We start from the raw sequence: 16961 nt of genomic DNA, 5'->3' as shown, positions 1-16961 counted from the left end.
GCCATCGCTTGTCTCCGTGCTACTCCGATGGTCCAATTCCTCACAGAAGGAGCTATCATCTTCTGATGATGACTGCTCATCAGCTGCCCTTTCTTCATAATTCCCTTCCAAATAACTCCTATGCATTTTCTAAGGTAAATTTGAATCTAAATATGAAAATAAGTCTGAAATCTAAATGTGAAATATCAATGGTTGTCACTACTTAAATTGAAGTTCTCGCGTTGCGCAGAAGCAAGAAATGTGGAAAATCCGTTGAGCCCCCCCACCCTTTCTTGTAGTGAAAATAATTTGTTTGAGTGGAGTATGTGTTTTCGCCTTCTACATATGTATAATTGTGAAAACTTCTTTGCGGTAAATTCAGCAAATAGTAGTCAATAATCCCTCTGGAAATATTGGGAAGTGTTTCATTCTAACCTTACGGTAAGATCAAACTATAGTACAGTAATCCTTTATTGCATGGAAAGTATTGTCATCTAGAAACAATGTCAGAACAGTAACAATAAACCTATGCAGTTAGAACAGGTGTTTTGTTCTGAGAGTCCGTTGAGTAGATGTTTGTTTGTTTGGTTGAGTTTTATTGGCGCATCAGCAACTATGGCTATAATGCGCCAAACCCTTGTCATAAAAAGTAAAAAAGTTTCAGTGACCTATTGAATTAGGTCACTACGTCAGGTTATAAAAACAAGTATAAACTGTAACAGACAAATATCAGTAAACAAGTAACGATAGAAAATCATAAAATAATAAGATTTTTTAAATATGATTAAAAAGGTTTACTGATTTTAGGAAATTAAAAATAGCAGACACATGGTCATTGTCGGATAAAATCTGACTGAGTGTATACGGCTCAGTCAGATGGTTAAAAGCGGTAAAACGAGCATTTCTAAAACTGGTACAGTCAACTAAAATGTGTCTGATTGTTAAAATTGTGCCACAGGACTCACACATAGGAGGGTCATCAGCCCTCAGCAAAAACGAATGAGTTAAATGACTGTATCCTATGCGGGTCCGGGCAAGAACAACTTCCTCCTTACGATTCCTGCGCAGACTAGACTGCCACGGTTCAATTACAGGCTTTATACGATATAGTTTATTCCCAGTCTGTCTATTCCACAAATCCTGCCATTGGGAATGTATCTTCTCGTGTATTATTTGCCTGTAGTCTGTATAGGGGACTGACAGGCAGTGGTTATTATTGGGAATTGCTGATTTGGCTGCGGCGTCAGCCAAATCATTTCCCCTAATCCCAATGTGGCTAGGAATCCAGCAGAAGCGGATATCATATTCACGTTCATGGAGAACGTGAATCTTCTGCTGAATGCTAGACAGAACTGGATGAGAATTATATCTCACGGTTATTAAAGCCTGTAACACACTGAGAGAGTCGGAATATAAAATGAACCGTTGGTATTGGCATTTACTAATGTGATCCAAGGCTAACTTTATAGCGTGCAGCTCTGCAGTAAATATGCTGCATTCAGAGGGAATCTGCTCCGATGTAGTGCTGTCTCTAAAGACAGCAGCAGATCCCACATATGATTCCGCCTTCGAGCCGTCTGTGTAGACTGGCGCGAAGTCAGAATGTTCAGCTCGGTGTGCTGAATGAAGCTGCAGGTAGACAGACGATGGAGTGTCCGACTTACCCCAATTTCTAAGGGACAAGTCACATGCCGGGACATGAGCATGCCAGGGTGGAAGGGGTTGCTTCGGTGTTTGAGCAACCTTGTCTACCTTGATATTAAGTTCTTTGAGTAGCTCTTGGAGACGAATACCAAAAGGACGATTGGCAGTCTACGGGTGTTGTACAAATTTTCCCATCGTGGCTCAAAAACGGATGGCCACGTAGGATGGTCTGGCAGGGATTTCAGCTTTAAAGCGTAGTTTAGAGACAACTGCTTACGTCGAAGCGATAACGGCGGCTCGTTTCCTTCGACGTATAAGCTCTGGACTGGAGATGTTCGATATGCTCCAATAGCAGTACGGAGAGCCAGATGATGGACAGGATCCAGCCAACGAAGTACACTGTCTCTGGCCGAGTTGTATACCAGGGACCCGTAATCTAGTCTGGATCGTACAAGTGCACGGTAGATGCGTAGAAGGGTGCATCGATCCGCACCCCAAGATGTTGAGGAAAGAGAGCGCAGAATATTCAGCCCTCTTGTGCACTTTGTGCGGAGTTGACGGATGTGATCCAGAAAGGTCAACTTTTTATCAAATACGAGTCCCAAAAATTTTGTATCCGCCACTACTGGAATAGCATTTTGTCCGAGCCTTAATTCAGGTTCAGGATGAAGATTACGCTTACGACAAAAGTGTACGCAAACGGTCTTCTCCGGCGAGAACCTGAAACCATTTTCAAGTGCCCAGGAGTTGAGGCGATCAATGGCTTTCTGCAGTTGTCTTTCAATAACCCTCATGTTGCATGACTGACAAAATATGCTAAAGTCATCAACATAGAGGGCACCGTTTACGGTTGGAGGAAGTTGTTCTGTGATGGAATTTACTTTGATGGCGAAAAACGTGACACTTAAAACTGATCCCTGTGGTACTCCCTCCTCTTGGCTAAAGGAACGAGAGAGTGAGGATCCCACACGAACTTGGAAAGATCGATTGGCTAAAAAGTTTTTAATAAAAATGGGGAGTTGTCCCCTAAGACCAAGGCTATGAAGATCTTTTAAGATGCCAAATCTCCAAGTTGTGTCATACGCTTTCTCCATGTCAAAGAACACCGACACCAAGTGTTCGCGTTTTAGGAAAGCATCCCGGATGGATGTTTCCAGTCTAATAAGATGGTCCAAAGTGGACCGGTTCCTTCGGAAGCCGCACTGGATATTGGAGAGAAGGTCATTTGATTCTAAGTACCATATTAACCGAGAATTGACCATTCTCTCCAGGATTTTGCACAGACAGCTAGTCAGAGCAATAGGACGATAATTGGTAGTGACTTTTGGATCCTTTCCTGGCTTAGCAAAGGCAAGAACGATTGCCTTGCGCCAGGAATCCGGAAACTGCCCTTCAATAAAGATTCTGTTATACAGAAGGAGCAAACAATCCATCGATTTTGGTGAAAGATGTTTTATCATGTCATAATGGATGCCATCTGGTCCAACAGCACTTGCTTTGGAAAGAGCGAGGGCTCTTTTCAGTTCCTGAATAGTAAAATCCCCGTTGTAGGGATAGAGGCCCTTGGACTTAAAATTAAGTGCTTCTCTTTCCAGTTTATGTTTCAGGACCAGGAACTCTGGGGAGTACGAAGATGTTCCGGAGATGTTAGAGAATGTTTCCCCAAGAGCATTGGCTATTGCAGTTGGGTCTGCAATAGCGCATCCATTATAATCTAGGACTGAAGAAGGGTGGGATGTATATTTTCCCTTCATTTTCCGGATTTTATCCCAGACTACCTTAGAATTGGTAGCCTGGTTAATAGATGATGTAAAACGGATCCATGATTCCTTTTGACTCTGACGGCGAATGTAGCGTGCTTTGGCTCGTGCACGCTGTTAATCTAATAGCCTATTAGATTAACAGTGGTAGGATATCGGCGGAATATCCCCCACGCTTTGTTTTGAGCCTTTTTGGCTGCTGTGCATTGTGAATTCCACCAAGGTTTGGGAAATGGTGGAAACCGGGCAGATGTTTTTGGAACAGCATTCGCAGCTGCTTGGACAATTATTTCTGTGATGTACGTTACTGCATCATTGATAGGCTCCTGACTGACTGTACTGAGGTCAAAATTTGCCTGATGTTGGAAGGCATTCCAGTCAGCCTGATCAAACTTCCACAGTGGTAACCTAAAAGGAAGACATGGTCTCCCACTGTGTAACAAGGTTATCACGGGGAAGTGATCGCTTCCATATGGATTTTCCTCCACCTCCCAAGTGAGTGAAGGGAGTAGAGAAGGGGAGCAGATTGAGAGATCAATGGCAGAAAAGGTACGGGTAGGCATGTGGAAGAAGGTGTTTGTTCCAGTATTTAGAAGGGAAAGGTCATTGTCATTGAGCATACGCTCTATGACTCGTCCCCTTCCGTTGATGTTAGCACTACCCCACAGGGTGTTATGTCCATTAAAATCCCCAAGAAGTAAGAAAGGGGGAGGCAACTGCGTTACAAGATCATCAAGGTCTTCCTGGGAGATGTCAGTCCCAGGTGGCAAATAAATAGAGCAGACCGTTAATAAAAATCCCACTGTAAGGCGAATTGCAACAGCCTCTATGCTGGTTGTAATTAGCAAGGGCTGAACTGGGGTCTGATTACTCACAAGGATAGCCACTCCTCCATGAGCAGGACCATCCGCAATTCTATCCTTACGAAAGATTGTGATGTTATACATGGTGGGATCATCATTTGCTTTTAGATAAGTCTCCTGCAAGCAAAAGCAAACTGGCTCGTGCTTTTGCAGGAGGGCCTTGATGTCATCAGTATTTTGTCGGAATCCACGACAATTCCATTGTAGGAATTTAGCCATTATTTTGGCTTGGTGGGTCCCGGCTTCCGAAGTGCTGAGGGCTTACTTTTATCAGTCTTGGCTTTATCTTTTTTGGGGAAGAATGGACGCTGTCCCGTGTCCATTTCTTCCTCCGCAAAGAGTTCCAAGACTGATTCATCCGGTACCTCCTTGTGCTCGACATCCATTGTTTCTGTTATTACTGTTGGCTCTTTACCACTTGGTTTTGGTAGTGGTGGAGCATTAGGAGGTACGGATATAGGAGTGGCAGCTGATTGCGTTTTTTTGGTGGGCTTTTGTGAACTCAATAAATAGCGGGCAATCGGTGTGAATGACTCTCTTGGTGGTACAGTCATCTCAGTCTGCGTACCGATAGTACACTTCGCAGAAACCTTCTGGGCATATGAAGGTTTCCCGCTATTTATTGGTTGAATGCGTTTTCTAGCCTCTGGGTAGGAGATATTCAGCTCCGTTTTCAATTTCTGGATCTCTTTTTCATCCTTCCACCGCTTTCATGCTCTGGAGTAGGCAGGATGATCTTGTTGGCAATTTACACAGATCGGTTTAGAAGCTGAACATTCCTTGCTCTCGTGGTCTTTCGCACCACATCAAGCACAGGCAGGGTTACCACGACAAGCCGTTTGTGAGTGTCCGTATTTTTGGCATTTAAAACACCTCAGTGGGTTTGGAATGTAGATCCTCACTGGGCAGTTTAAATACCCTGCCTTGATGGAACTAGGAGGCCGTGGGGTGTTAAATGTTAGGATGAGAACTCGGGTAGGGACGAGATTCCCTTCCTTCCGCATTGATATTCTCTTGACAGCTGTCACTCCTTGATCTTTTAATTCAGAGCAGATCTCTTCTTCAGAAACGTGAAGAAGATCCCACTCTGAAATGACACCGCGTGAAGAGTTCAAAGTTTTGTGGGGTGTTACATTGATTGGTATTCCCCCTATGGATGTCACGTTTAATATTCTTTCTGCTTGCTTTGTATTTAAAGCTTCGAGTAAAAGATCGCCAGAATGCAGCCGTTTTACTGATTTTGGTGATCCTGCCAACCCTTCTAATCCTTTCTGGATGAAGAAGGGTGACATCTTCCCAATTGACTGCTCTCCGGTAGAATGGAGTATGAGGAAAAGCGGTGTAATAGATGGTGGTTTATCCTCAGTTCTGGCTCTTTTGGCAGAATTGGTGTCATTCTCATCTGATCGATTAGGTAGGGGCCTTGTTGGGGCCCCAGAAGAAGGATTTAAATTACTCATGAGAGTAAAGAAAAAATGTCTGATGCCTAAGTACCTCACCCACCACGGAGCCCTACGAGGGGGCGCCCACTCGTGAACTAGCAGGTACTGCGTACACGAATGGGACGCCGAGTTCGCTTAGAACACCATACCCACGTTACCAATAAGTCTTTATCCCGTCCCAGGACCATAGGGAGGGAGACTTATTGGAACGCAGTTGACCCTAGCAGTATAAAACCACACGCCGATTGATCCCAGTCGAGCCGGTCCGGGACCACCCGTCTCGTCGAAGCAGGGGCCAAAGTGGTGTATTAAGGCTGGGCCCCTCAACCACCAGGATCCCCCTTTCCGCTTCCACGGGTCGCGGCGCACGGCTGCACACGCCGGATTCCAATGTTGTAACCCTGGAACCAAGGTATGGGCGTTGGATCCCAGTGATGCTAATCTGGAAAACCAGCAGCATCACTGGGAGGTCCCCTCACCACGTACAGGTGCCCACGTTGAGGGGCCGTTGAGTAGAATCAAAGAGGAAGTTACCCTTCATGTTACGGCCAGTAATTTGTTACGGTAGGGGAGATCAAAATCTTACCGTAATATCAACCAAAGTACAGTAATCTTTTTTGCATGGTAGTAGTTGTCATCTAGAAATAATGTCAGGACAGTAACAATACGTGTATGCAGTTAGAACAGATGTTTTGTTCTGAGTTTCTTGCAGTAAAATCAAAGAGGAAGTTACTCTTCATGTTACCGCAAGTAATTCGTTACGGTAGGGGAACATAAACTGTCTTCTGTTCGACAGATATCAGTATTTGCAATATTCCCAAAGGGGAATAATTTCAGCTTAGAAGGGACAATGGACGGCATTCAATCCCCTTTTCGTCAATTGGATATACTAGCCATAAATATATTGGAAGCTGGATTATACATTTCAAACATCACTTGAATGCAAATGACTACACAGTTACTTTGGACTGATCTGATGTCTTCGGGTAAAATCAGTCTTTTTGTTGTAATTTTCCCAAATGTAATTGTATTCAAACAATTTTCCCAAATTGTTTGAATGCAATCACATTTGATTTTACAAAATTACAAAATACAATTACAAAAAAAATATTCCTGTGTTCAAATAATTTTCCCAAATTGTTTGAACACAGGAATATTTTTTTATTTCCAATGTGTATTTTACTATCGTATTTCCTTTCTTCAATATGTATTTCAATACATATTGTAATAATTTACATATTGTAAATTTCTTCAATACATATCGAAGAAATTACAATACATATTCTGTCTACTGACACAAAATCAAGAAAATTCAACTGAAAGCCACAGTAGAAACGAAAAAAACAAGAAAAACACTTTGCTGTACTATTGTTTTAGGGAACAGTATTTAGCATTTTTACTTTCTAACAATATTTCACATTATCGCTCTGTTACAATGTTTTGCTTTGTTGCTTTACGTTATTGTTGTAGCGAACAATATCGTGCACGACATTTCATCACAGATGCTGGAGTTCTAGTTAGTCAGTTCATCCTAGGATGCGGAATTACTAATTAGTCCGATTTTGTTCTGGTGCTCATTTGATAAAAAATCCAGAATAATTCCTCTGGAAATATTAGCTAGTGAACTGCATTATAAATTTCAAACATCGCTGTATTGCTTATCCTTTAAGTGACCGCATGTTTTCGTCTTGTACAATTGTTTTATTGTGGACACTTTCTTCCAGTTAGTAAAATCATTATTATACCTATAAAGTAATTCATTATGTTGGGGGAAACCGTTTTTGCTCCTAATTGATGTAGCACTTTCGAATTGAACACAACATACATTAGAAGGTCGGTAAAAGAGTTGATAATTGATGGGCAGCATTCCGACAAACAAATTTTCTGTTTATATTACGTGATGACCACACGGTCAGAGATCCCGAAATAGAGAGGAGGGAGGGAGGGGGGGAGAGAGAGAGAATTATTATTATTACTATTATTAGCTATATGGTGCGAGGAAGTCTGAGGCTTATGCTGCACCAGCCAAAAAAAAAATTCCCGAGTTACCCTGAGAGAGAGAGAGAGAGAGAGAGAGAGAGAGAGAGAGAGAGTCAACAGTAGAAGGGAATCACCAAGAAGAGAAGAATGATGATATCCAGCTCAGGACCCTGGATGTGCCAAGCCCATACTCACCAGATGTGAACCCCTGGGGTAGAATACAAGAAACCGCACTGCATTTAGCAGTCACCGACTCATCTGCCAAAAACCACAGTAAAACAATAAAAGTGATGGGGAGTAAGTCTATTTGTCAGCGGAGTTTATCTGTTTATTGCAGTTCAGAACAGCATTATGACCGTGGATAGTGAATTTATTCGTCTTCTGAGCCAAAACAGAATTTCTCCCTTTGCGATGACATCAAAGCATAACAAGCAAATATCTTATAACGATACTTTTTGAGCAGCCGTTAGTTGTAATCTGTTAGCTTTGTATTGTTACAAATATTGCAGTTATGTGAACAATACACATTTCAAGAAAGAAAGAAATTCATAGCGGATGATTTTTTTTCTTTCTTTTGATGCACCAGTTTCGAAGTTTATAACACAGCTATAAATAGAAATATTTTCTCGAAATTTGGTTAGAAGATCAAACCCAGGAAACTGCTGTTCTGATATTGTTTACTAAAAACAATTACAATAAAGCAAACTTTTTTTTTTTTTATCAAATGCGCATTGCAGTGTTATCAGTTTTACACCAGTTTTTCCCGTTTCCAACAGATGAATTGGAGAATTTAACTCACTTAACTAGCCCCAACAAAGAGACATTAAAAAAGTCGCATGCATCTCACATACGAGTAGGATATCGTTAAAAGTTAATTTAATCAAATTAACTAATAATGCATTAATAAATAAAAAGCTGATAGTGAGATGCTGGATTTGCATTTGTAAATTGGGATGGTTTAGTTTGATGCCTGGGGTATCAATAGACCAACACAAACTGAAAAAAACAATGTTGCATGATGTAGTGTGTTACATTGAAGAGTAGGGTAGATGACCTCAAAAGAATTAAAATGGGAGGCCTCAAGCTCCTCTCAACTGCCCAACAACACCAGAGCTCACTCTTGTGCATCAGACAACATAGCATTAATCTTCAAAGCAATGCACTGGACCCACAGGAGCTAGTTATTGTTGGCGACTCAATTGTCAGAGAAACAGCAAATATGTTGTGCAAGAAGTATAGGCGGAATAGGACCAGGTATGTCTGCCAGAGGAAAAAAGTAGATGATGTTGTAGAGCAGATATCATCTTTTAAGGGCACAAAAGGTGATATTGTTGTACACATTGGCACTAATGATATTAAGAGTAAGAGATCTGAGGACTTACTTAACAAGTACAGGGCAATGTTGGGAAAAATCACAAGTTAGGAGTGAATTTGAAAGTGTCTACAATTCTGGCCAGATATAATGGGAGGGACTATATGTTGAGAACACTGTCAATCAATTCGGTCCTGGAGAGAATGTGCAAGGCTCATGGGGTAGAATTTTTCCCAGCATGGTCTATGCTTGTTAAAGGGACTGTTTTTACACAGATGGAATACACTTTAATAGAACGGGTGCAAGAATATTTCCTGATGCTCCCAAGGCAGGATAGGTAGGTTGGAAAACTGCTAGCTTGGGGGGATACACAGGCTAATAGTTTAATTAGTGGCATAGGCAGAGGCAAAAGTGATTCTTGCACTGTTACTACTGGTACATGCAGCAGCCTGGAAAGCAAGGTGTCTGGGATTTCAGGTCCTGCTGTGGGTGGGTCATCATGGAACAAATGAATACATCGACTGTGTTAGGGTAATTAAGAGTAAGAACACATGCATGTATACTTGCTTATACACTAATGCTAGGAGCATTATAAATAAATTTGATGAATTTTAAGTAATGATTAAATCATGAAATGCAAACGTAGGAAAAGCAGAAACATAGCGTCACTCAGACAAAAGTGATGCTGAATTTAAATATGGGGAGTGCAACGTATGCATAGAGAAACAACAGGTGGAGGGGTTATGCCCTTAGTTAATAAGCATATTAAATCAAAGGCAGTACATCCAGTAGACATGGGTGATAAGTGCAATGTTAAGTCAGTTTGGTGTGATCTAAGCATTAGCAGAGAAAAATTGCAAATAGGAGTATGTTATAGGCCTAATGACTGTGATGAGTATACCCAGGGCTTTTTTTGTGATGGTACGCAACGGTACAACGTACTGGCACTTTTTTACAGCGTGCCACCTTTTTTACAGGTGACACGCCTGGCATGCAGTCGGTGTCAGCCATGCCAGCTGCTTCCATCTATTAAGGAGATCACGTGAAAATGGGCGGAGTCACACCCGTCAATCATGGCCGTATCGCTAGCAGTCTGGAAGGGGTACCAGTTTCTGAATTTCGACCACAACTTCATTATGAAATTATTTTTATTTTTTTTTTACTTGGTACTTACCGTATTTTTACATTTTACTTATTATTTTTTATTTATTAAATAAGACTCACCTTTGACTTATTTTTAATATACTTGTATAATAAATTTATGCTTAATAAAATGTGTGTTAATAAAATTAATGGTCAAGATTCAGTATCGGACATAGCGTGCCAACTGCTAGCGATACGGCCGTGATTGACGGGTGCTGACTCCGCCCAGTGTCACGTGATCCTTAACAGAGCAGCTGGCATGGCTGACACTTACTGCGTGCCAGCCGTGTTACCTGTGCCGACACAGAATTTTTCTTGATAGCAAAGAATGAGTACCGGCACCTATTTTTTTACAAAAAAAGCACTGAGTATACCAAATAGTTATATGGCGAAACAGAGAGAGCCAGCAAATCAGAATGCCTCATAATGGGGGGATTTCAACTTTTCAAATATTAAATGGCATTTGTGGGTTAGTCACTCACACACTAACAAACCTTTTGTGGATTTCTTGGATGACTGTTTTCTACAGCAGCATGTTCAAGCGGCAACAAGAGGAAGCAATACTCTTAATCTCGTTATTAGCAGATTCGTCATACATTTAAGAATCTGCAGGTAAAAGACAGACTGGGTGGCAGCAATCACAGTGTACTAATGAGGAATTTAATTAGACATAACTACTGTGAAGGGAACAGCTTTTGCTTTCATAAGGGTCACTACAGAGGTCGCAGACAGTTTTTAAATTGGGTGCAGTGGGACCAACTGATGATGTTACCAATAGCGAATTCTATATGGGTAGTATTCGGGGAAGTAATTAAAGAAGCTACTAGGCTTTTCATACGAACAAAGAAATACTGTTCAAGGCTTCGATCTAAATGGATATCAGAAGAACTATTGAGACATGTTGTTGTTTGGTTTTTAGGAACATTAGCAACTAAGGCCATATTGCTCCAGGGATATGCGGTGGTCATTCCCTGATCTTTCCGCATCCTCTGTATTTCGTGGTCACAGGCTAGAACCCCGGTCTAATCAAGAAGCGTGTGCAACACACTGCTGCTTCTGCCCACCTGGCTACGGAGGCACCTTGAAACATGTGACAGAGAAGAAAAGTGAATGGGATACATATAAATTATCACGTGATACAGAAACACGTAGATATAAAATAGTCTGTAATCAAGTCACACAGGAGGTTAGGCAAGCTAAGGAAGATTATGAGAATTCTTGGCGGAGAATGCAAATAAAAACAGCAAAGACTTCTATGCTTATATTAACAGAAGAAGGAAGAGGTTGAATCACACGGCCACTTGATGTCTATAGGTTAACTGTTGATGACTCTGCTCAGGTTGCAGACAAACTGAATAGGTATTTTGAATCTATATTCACACGAGATATCTTAAGGGTAGGAGATGCCATAAGTTTATCAAACTCTAAAGATGAACTAAATGACTTTGTAATAAATAAAAGGAAAGGCTAGGAGAAATTGTTGAGGATGGACATAAAAAAGGCACCTGGAGCAGATGGAATCTATCCAATTCCCCAATTGATAAATGCAACACAAGAAATTATAGTAATTATTAGAGTAATTATATTTGGTCCTTGAGGTTGTCACAGACATTCTCTCAGATATGCCAGACAAGCTGTACTTGCTACTTGGAAGTCTAAAACGCTGATGGAACTGATATTTGGGTGACACTCAAGTCAAGTGGACCCAATTTCGGCAAAGTCCGGACAGTCTGTAACAGCCAAATCCTCTACTTGCACCTTCACGATGGTGGGACTGTTAGTAATCCTGAGTATAACCTCCATGCACAAGTACATGGTGGGTGACCACCCAGGTGTGAACCAACGTAAGCAGGGTTTGAGGTGTGGCACCCACACCACATGGAGGAATGCCGACCCTCTATGTTACCAGGCAGTACTAGGTGGTACTCTCATCAACTGCTGCAATACCACCACTTTGCTTATTGGAAGCTTGAAGTGGTGGAAGCCGTGTTTAGTCTCTAGAGCTAAGTTCCAGTCAACCCTTCCCTATCTCTTCCATCATGCAGTATGATTCATGACTTTTGAGGTTATGATGAACATCGTGGCAAGATCCAGTATTCCTTACATTTTGAGGGTACAGCTCTAAAACGGTGTTTGCAGGCCGGCCACTAGTTAGCACACCGGAGCGAACCTATTGGTAACCCTCTAAGACGCTTCCAGATCAGCTAGTGTATAAATCTTGCTACCTCTCCTCTGCCAGATAGTGACTGGAGGGAGTCCGAGTAGTGTGTATGCGGGAAGCATTGTCGAGGCCACATTATGTCAAGGATCTGGGTATATTCTTACCATGTGTACGCATATCCAAAAATTTCATTACTTCGTACAGCATGTCCCACCCACTTTTTCTTACTATTGAACACACCATGAATTGTCAAACTAATAGAGTAAGCTTATCTGAAAAGATCTAAACCTCCCAAACACTTCCTAGTTCATTTCACAAATATACGTGGTCTCAGTTCTAATCTCAATGATGTCCATTTCACTAGCAGTCTGCCAAACCCCATGTACTTTTTCTGGCAGAATCTCAGTTATCGGTTGATTTAACTACTGCTCATCTCAGATGCCCAAATTATTGATGTATTAAAGTATGGATGAATTTGAGGTATTTCTCAAAACATCAAAGGCAAATATTGTTGAAATATCAGAGACATGGTGTCACACAGATATAAGGAATATAGAACTGGAATTTGGGGAGTATAATGTATACAGAAAGGATAGACAGGATAGGAAGGGAGGAGGGGTTATGCTATTAGTTAAGAAACACATAAAATCCAAGGAAATGAAGCCAGTCGACATCGCTGGACAGTGCAGTGTCGAGTCAGTTTGGTGTGACATAAGCATTGGGAGATCAAAATTGAGAGTAGGAGTGTGCTATAGGCCTAATGGCTCTGATGAGTATAATAAGAAACTGTACAGGGAAATAGAGTGGGCCAGTAAATCAGAGAGTCTTATAATGGGGAATTTTAATTTCCCACATATTGACTGGAATTTGTGGGCTGGTCACTCACACACTAGCAAGGCTTTTGTGGATTTATTGGATGATTGTGTTCTACATCAACATGTTCGGGAGGCAACTAGAGGGAGGAATACTCTTGATTTGATTATCAGCAGTGATTCTTCATGCATTAAGAATCTGCAGATAAAGGAACCACTAGGTGGCAGTGATCACAATGTGCTGAAGTGGGATTTACTCAAAGAGGTAACTACCATTAGGAGTAAAGGGAAGGGTTATTGCTTTCGTAAAGGCAACTACGATGGTCTGAGACAGTATTTAAATTCTATACAGTGGGGCCAACTGATGATGTTACCAACAGGAAATTCAAAATGGGAACCATTCAAAGAACTTATCTTGGAAGCTACTAAGCTTTACATACCAACTAAGAAATATTGTTCAAGGTTTAGGCCTAATTGAATGTCAGATGAACTAATGAGACATATGGCAGAGAAGAAAAATGCATGGGATACATACAAATTAACATGTGACACAGAATCCTATGATACATACAAATTGATCCGTAACCAAGTTACAAAGGAGGTTAAGCAGGCCAAGGCAGATTATGAGAAATCTTTGGCAAGGGATGCAAAGAAAAACAGCAGAGAGTTCTTTACTTATGTAAACTCTAGAAGGAAGGGGATGAATCAGAATAGTCCACTTGATATCGATGGGTCAACTGTTGGTGATCCTGCTCAGGTAGCTAACAAACTAAATGAATATTTTGCATCGACATTCACATATCAGGAGTTATTCAGCGAGGGGAATGCCAGAGGTGTTCTTCCACCATTTGCCATTACTACTACTACGACTACATTGGGGTAGTCGTCAGCGAATATTAATGATTCTTGAAAATCGGATAGGTAAAATCTAACACAGAATGACTACAAAACAAAAAATGGATGTATTTTATCTATACCCGTTCAAAACTACAAAATAAGCACTTATGATTACACGAACAAACAACATGAATATAAAGTGAGGGTAGCATCGATAGAAAAACCGTTTGGATAACTTCTCAACTTATATTTCCTCGTAAACAAAATGGATATGCAAAAGTGACTAACGAACAATACATATATTAACTCACGATCGCCTTCCTCGTCAACTTCGAAATCTTCTACGCCACCGTCAATGTCCAAAACATCCGCCATATTTCCCCTTTATACAATTGTTCTTAATTTCAAATAATCGAAACACAATTCGTATGCTACTTCATTTCATAACATGAAAATAATAAGGGCACCAGGCATACTGCGCCCTCTCGTGTCGCATGAGGATAATTTTTCCTTCTTTCATTTTCCTTTTTGTAATGAGGATATTTAACTATGTATAAAGTATTTAAGGGCAAAGACCTCATGCTACAGCATGAATTGTTGAGGAGGCTTCCATCCTGCAGTGGGTTCATAATGGCTGCACTTTACCTTTTTTACCTCGTGCTACGAGGTAGAATGACTAATATGTAGGTTAGTGCAAATGCATCATTTGCACTAACCTACATATGAGGATATTTAAGTAATCAGAATGAACATCCATATACCCTCCCGCCAAAAAGATATAAATCACGTATATAACAATGGTTTTCGTTTTTTTTTTTAATTAGCTATGACACTCTAAAGTTTAACATAAAAAACAAAATACACTACAAAGTATTTTAAAGTTTTAAAAAAAAAATTTTAAGTACTCAAAAATTTCAGCAAAAATGTATTGAAATGATTAATATTAGCAACTACACTGATTTTCATCAAAATATCCTTCACGAGATTTTATCACTGCCTTACACAGACGTGGCATTCTGGCAATTAATAAAATGAATTGCCAGAATGTTCTTATCAATCAATAAGAACATTGATTAATAATTCAATCAATGTTCTTGTTGAATCAATAAGATTCAATCTTATTGGATTATTGAAGACCTAATTTTTTTTTTTTTTTTTTTTTTTACTCTGTGGCTGAGTTTGTCGATGTGAGGCGCAGACAGTAGATTTTCACTCCCGGATACTCAGATTTTTCATCTAAAAAACTGGCAAATGAACCAGAGAACACACTCAATTCACGAACATAATATCTCTTGGGGAGATGAATGAGCCCTGCTAGCCCTACTGTGCCATTTATTTCAGACCTGTATGTAGTACTCAAAATGGGGCCTAGCCATTGCTGTGTACAATTGGATAATCACCTCGTTATTTCTGCTAGCAAAATTCCTGTGTATCATTGGAAAAACTCCCATCAGTTTTACGTGGGTAATTTCTCAGAGAATTTCATATCTGACTGCACAATTATCCCCAGGTCTTTTTCGCTTTGCACTACTCTGAGTGTCGTACCGAACAGTTGGTACCTGGAAATACTGATTTCCTTATGAAGTACCTTGCATTTGTCTATGTTAAACTTGAACTTTCATTTCTCGGCCCATCTGCCTAACTTTTCTAGATCTTATTGGAACAGCTTACCTCGATTACTGTCAATAATCAAACAGCGAACCTTCACATCTCAAGCAGACTTACATAATAAGCATAATAAACTTTCATCGATATCACTAATAAATATAGAAATCAGCAATGGGCCCAGGACTGAACCCTGCAGGTTTCCCCTACTTACATTGTTCCACTGAGAGCAGTGTCCATTAATGACCATTCTTTGTTTTCTTCCATTCCACCATTCCTCTATCCAGTGGTTTTCAACCGGGCTGCCGCAACATCATTATTGGGGTGCCGTATAATTTGGGTTTAAGTTACTTAAAGTTATTATTATTATTTTGAAATTTATATATTTATTTCATTATAAAAAGGGTACAATATGAAGGGTACGGTACAATATCCATTGTACTGTATCTTTTCGATCTATAATTGATCTTTATTTAGTACCTCTATATAAAGAATACAATTATTATATAAGTACAAATTAAAAGGTCGAAAACCACTGTGTTAGGTATTTCTTTTGGTCTAGGGGTGCCGCAAAAAAAATTACTGGGACAGTAAGGTCGCCGTGTACTGAGAAAGTTTGGGAACCTCTGCCTCTATCCATAATAGTAACTGCCCTTAATGCTACTCTGTTCCAGTTTCTACAGCAGTCTTTTATATGCAATAGTATCAAAAGCCTTCCTGAAATCTAAGTATATGATATCAAAATTATTTTTTGTCTCCAGTTCCTGTATCATAGTGCTGTGACACAGTATAATTGCATTTCTGCTTAGATTGTCCTCCATTATTTCTTTAAGCATTGACCCCATTGTTCACTCTGAAACAAAAGTTAAGCTAACAAGTCTGTAATTACTCATTTTATCTTTTAATCCCCCTTTGTGATTTAATAATTGCATTTCTGCATAGATTGTCCTCCATTACTTCTTTAATCAGTGATCCTATTGTTTACTCTGAAACAGTTAACAAGTCTGTAATTATTAATTTCCCCTTTTTATCCCCCTTTGTGAAATGGGGGTACATTTGCACATCTTCGGTACATAAGTACCTCCTCTGAATCCAAAGGTTCCCTCATAATAATGGTTAAGGGTTTGCTTGCGTCCTTTGCCTCCTCCCTTAACTCCCTCTCAAAGTGTGTTGAAAACTAGTGAACTGCGTTTATATGATTCTCATAACAATATGTTATGAGAATAGTCTTTTTGAGGGTCCTGTAGCTTTTTTGCTGTTTGGAGGAGTTTCTTTTTATGTACTTGGATTGGATTTCTACCACCAGATCTGCGTTTACACAACTTCACTGTGTTCTATTGGCCTAAGCATTCTGCATTGACTTGACGTAATAAATGAATAGTATTACTATTAGTATTGGCAATATTATTATTATTAGCTATTT

General features: G+C 40.2%; 1 protein-coding gene across 1 annotated transcript in view; it reads right to left on the bottom strand.

The window, feature by feature from the left end:
• Positions 1-14414, bottom strand: part of tsu (40S ribosomal protein S12 homolog tsunagi) — a 93757-nt gene extending 79343 nt beyond the window's left edge. The window contains exon 1 of the mRNA XM_090377210.1: positions 14245-14414. Coding sequence (XP_090233336.1) covers positions 14245-14308 — 64 coding nt within the window. The 5' untranslated portion in view covers positions 14309-14414. The remainder of the gene's footprint in view (positions 1-14244) is intronic.
• Positions 14415-16961: the final 2547 nt, after the last annotated feature.

This window comes from Mastigoproctus giganteus, chromosome 7 (genome assembly GCF_048544385.1).
Source record: "Mastigoproctus giganteus isolate SK-2022 chromosome 7, ASM4854438v1, whole genome shotgun sequence".
NCBI classification, from domain to species: Eukaryota; Metazoa; Arthropoda; class Arachnida; order Uropygi; family Thelyphonidae; genus Mastigoproctus; species Mastigoproctus giganteus.
Note: the sequence above shows the minus strand (reverse complement) of the source record. Positions and strands in the feature narration are given on the sequence as shown.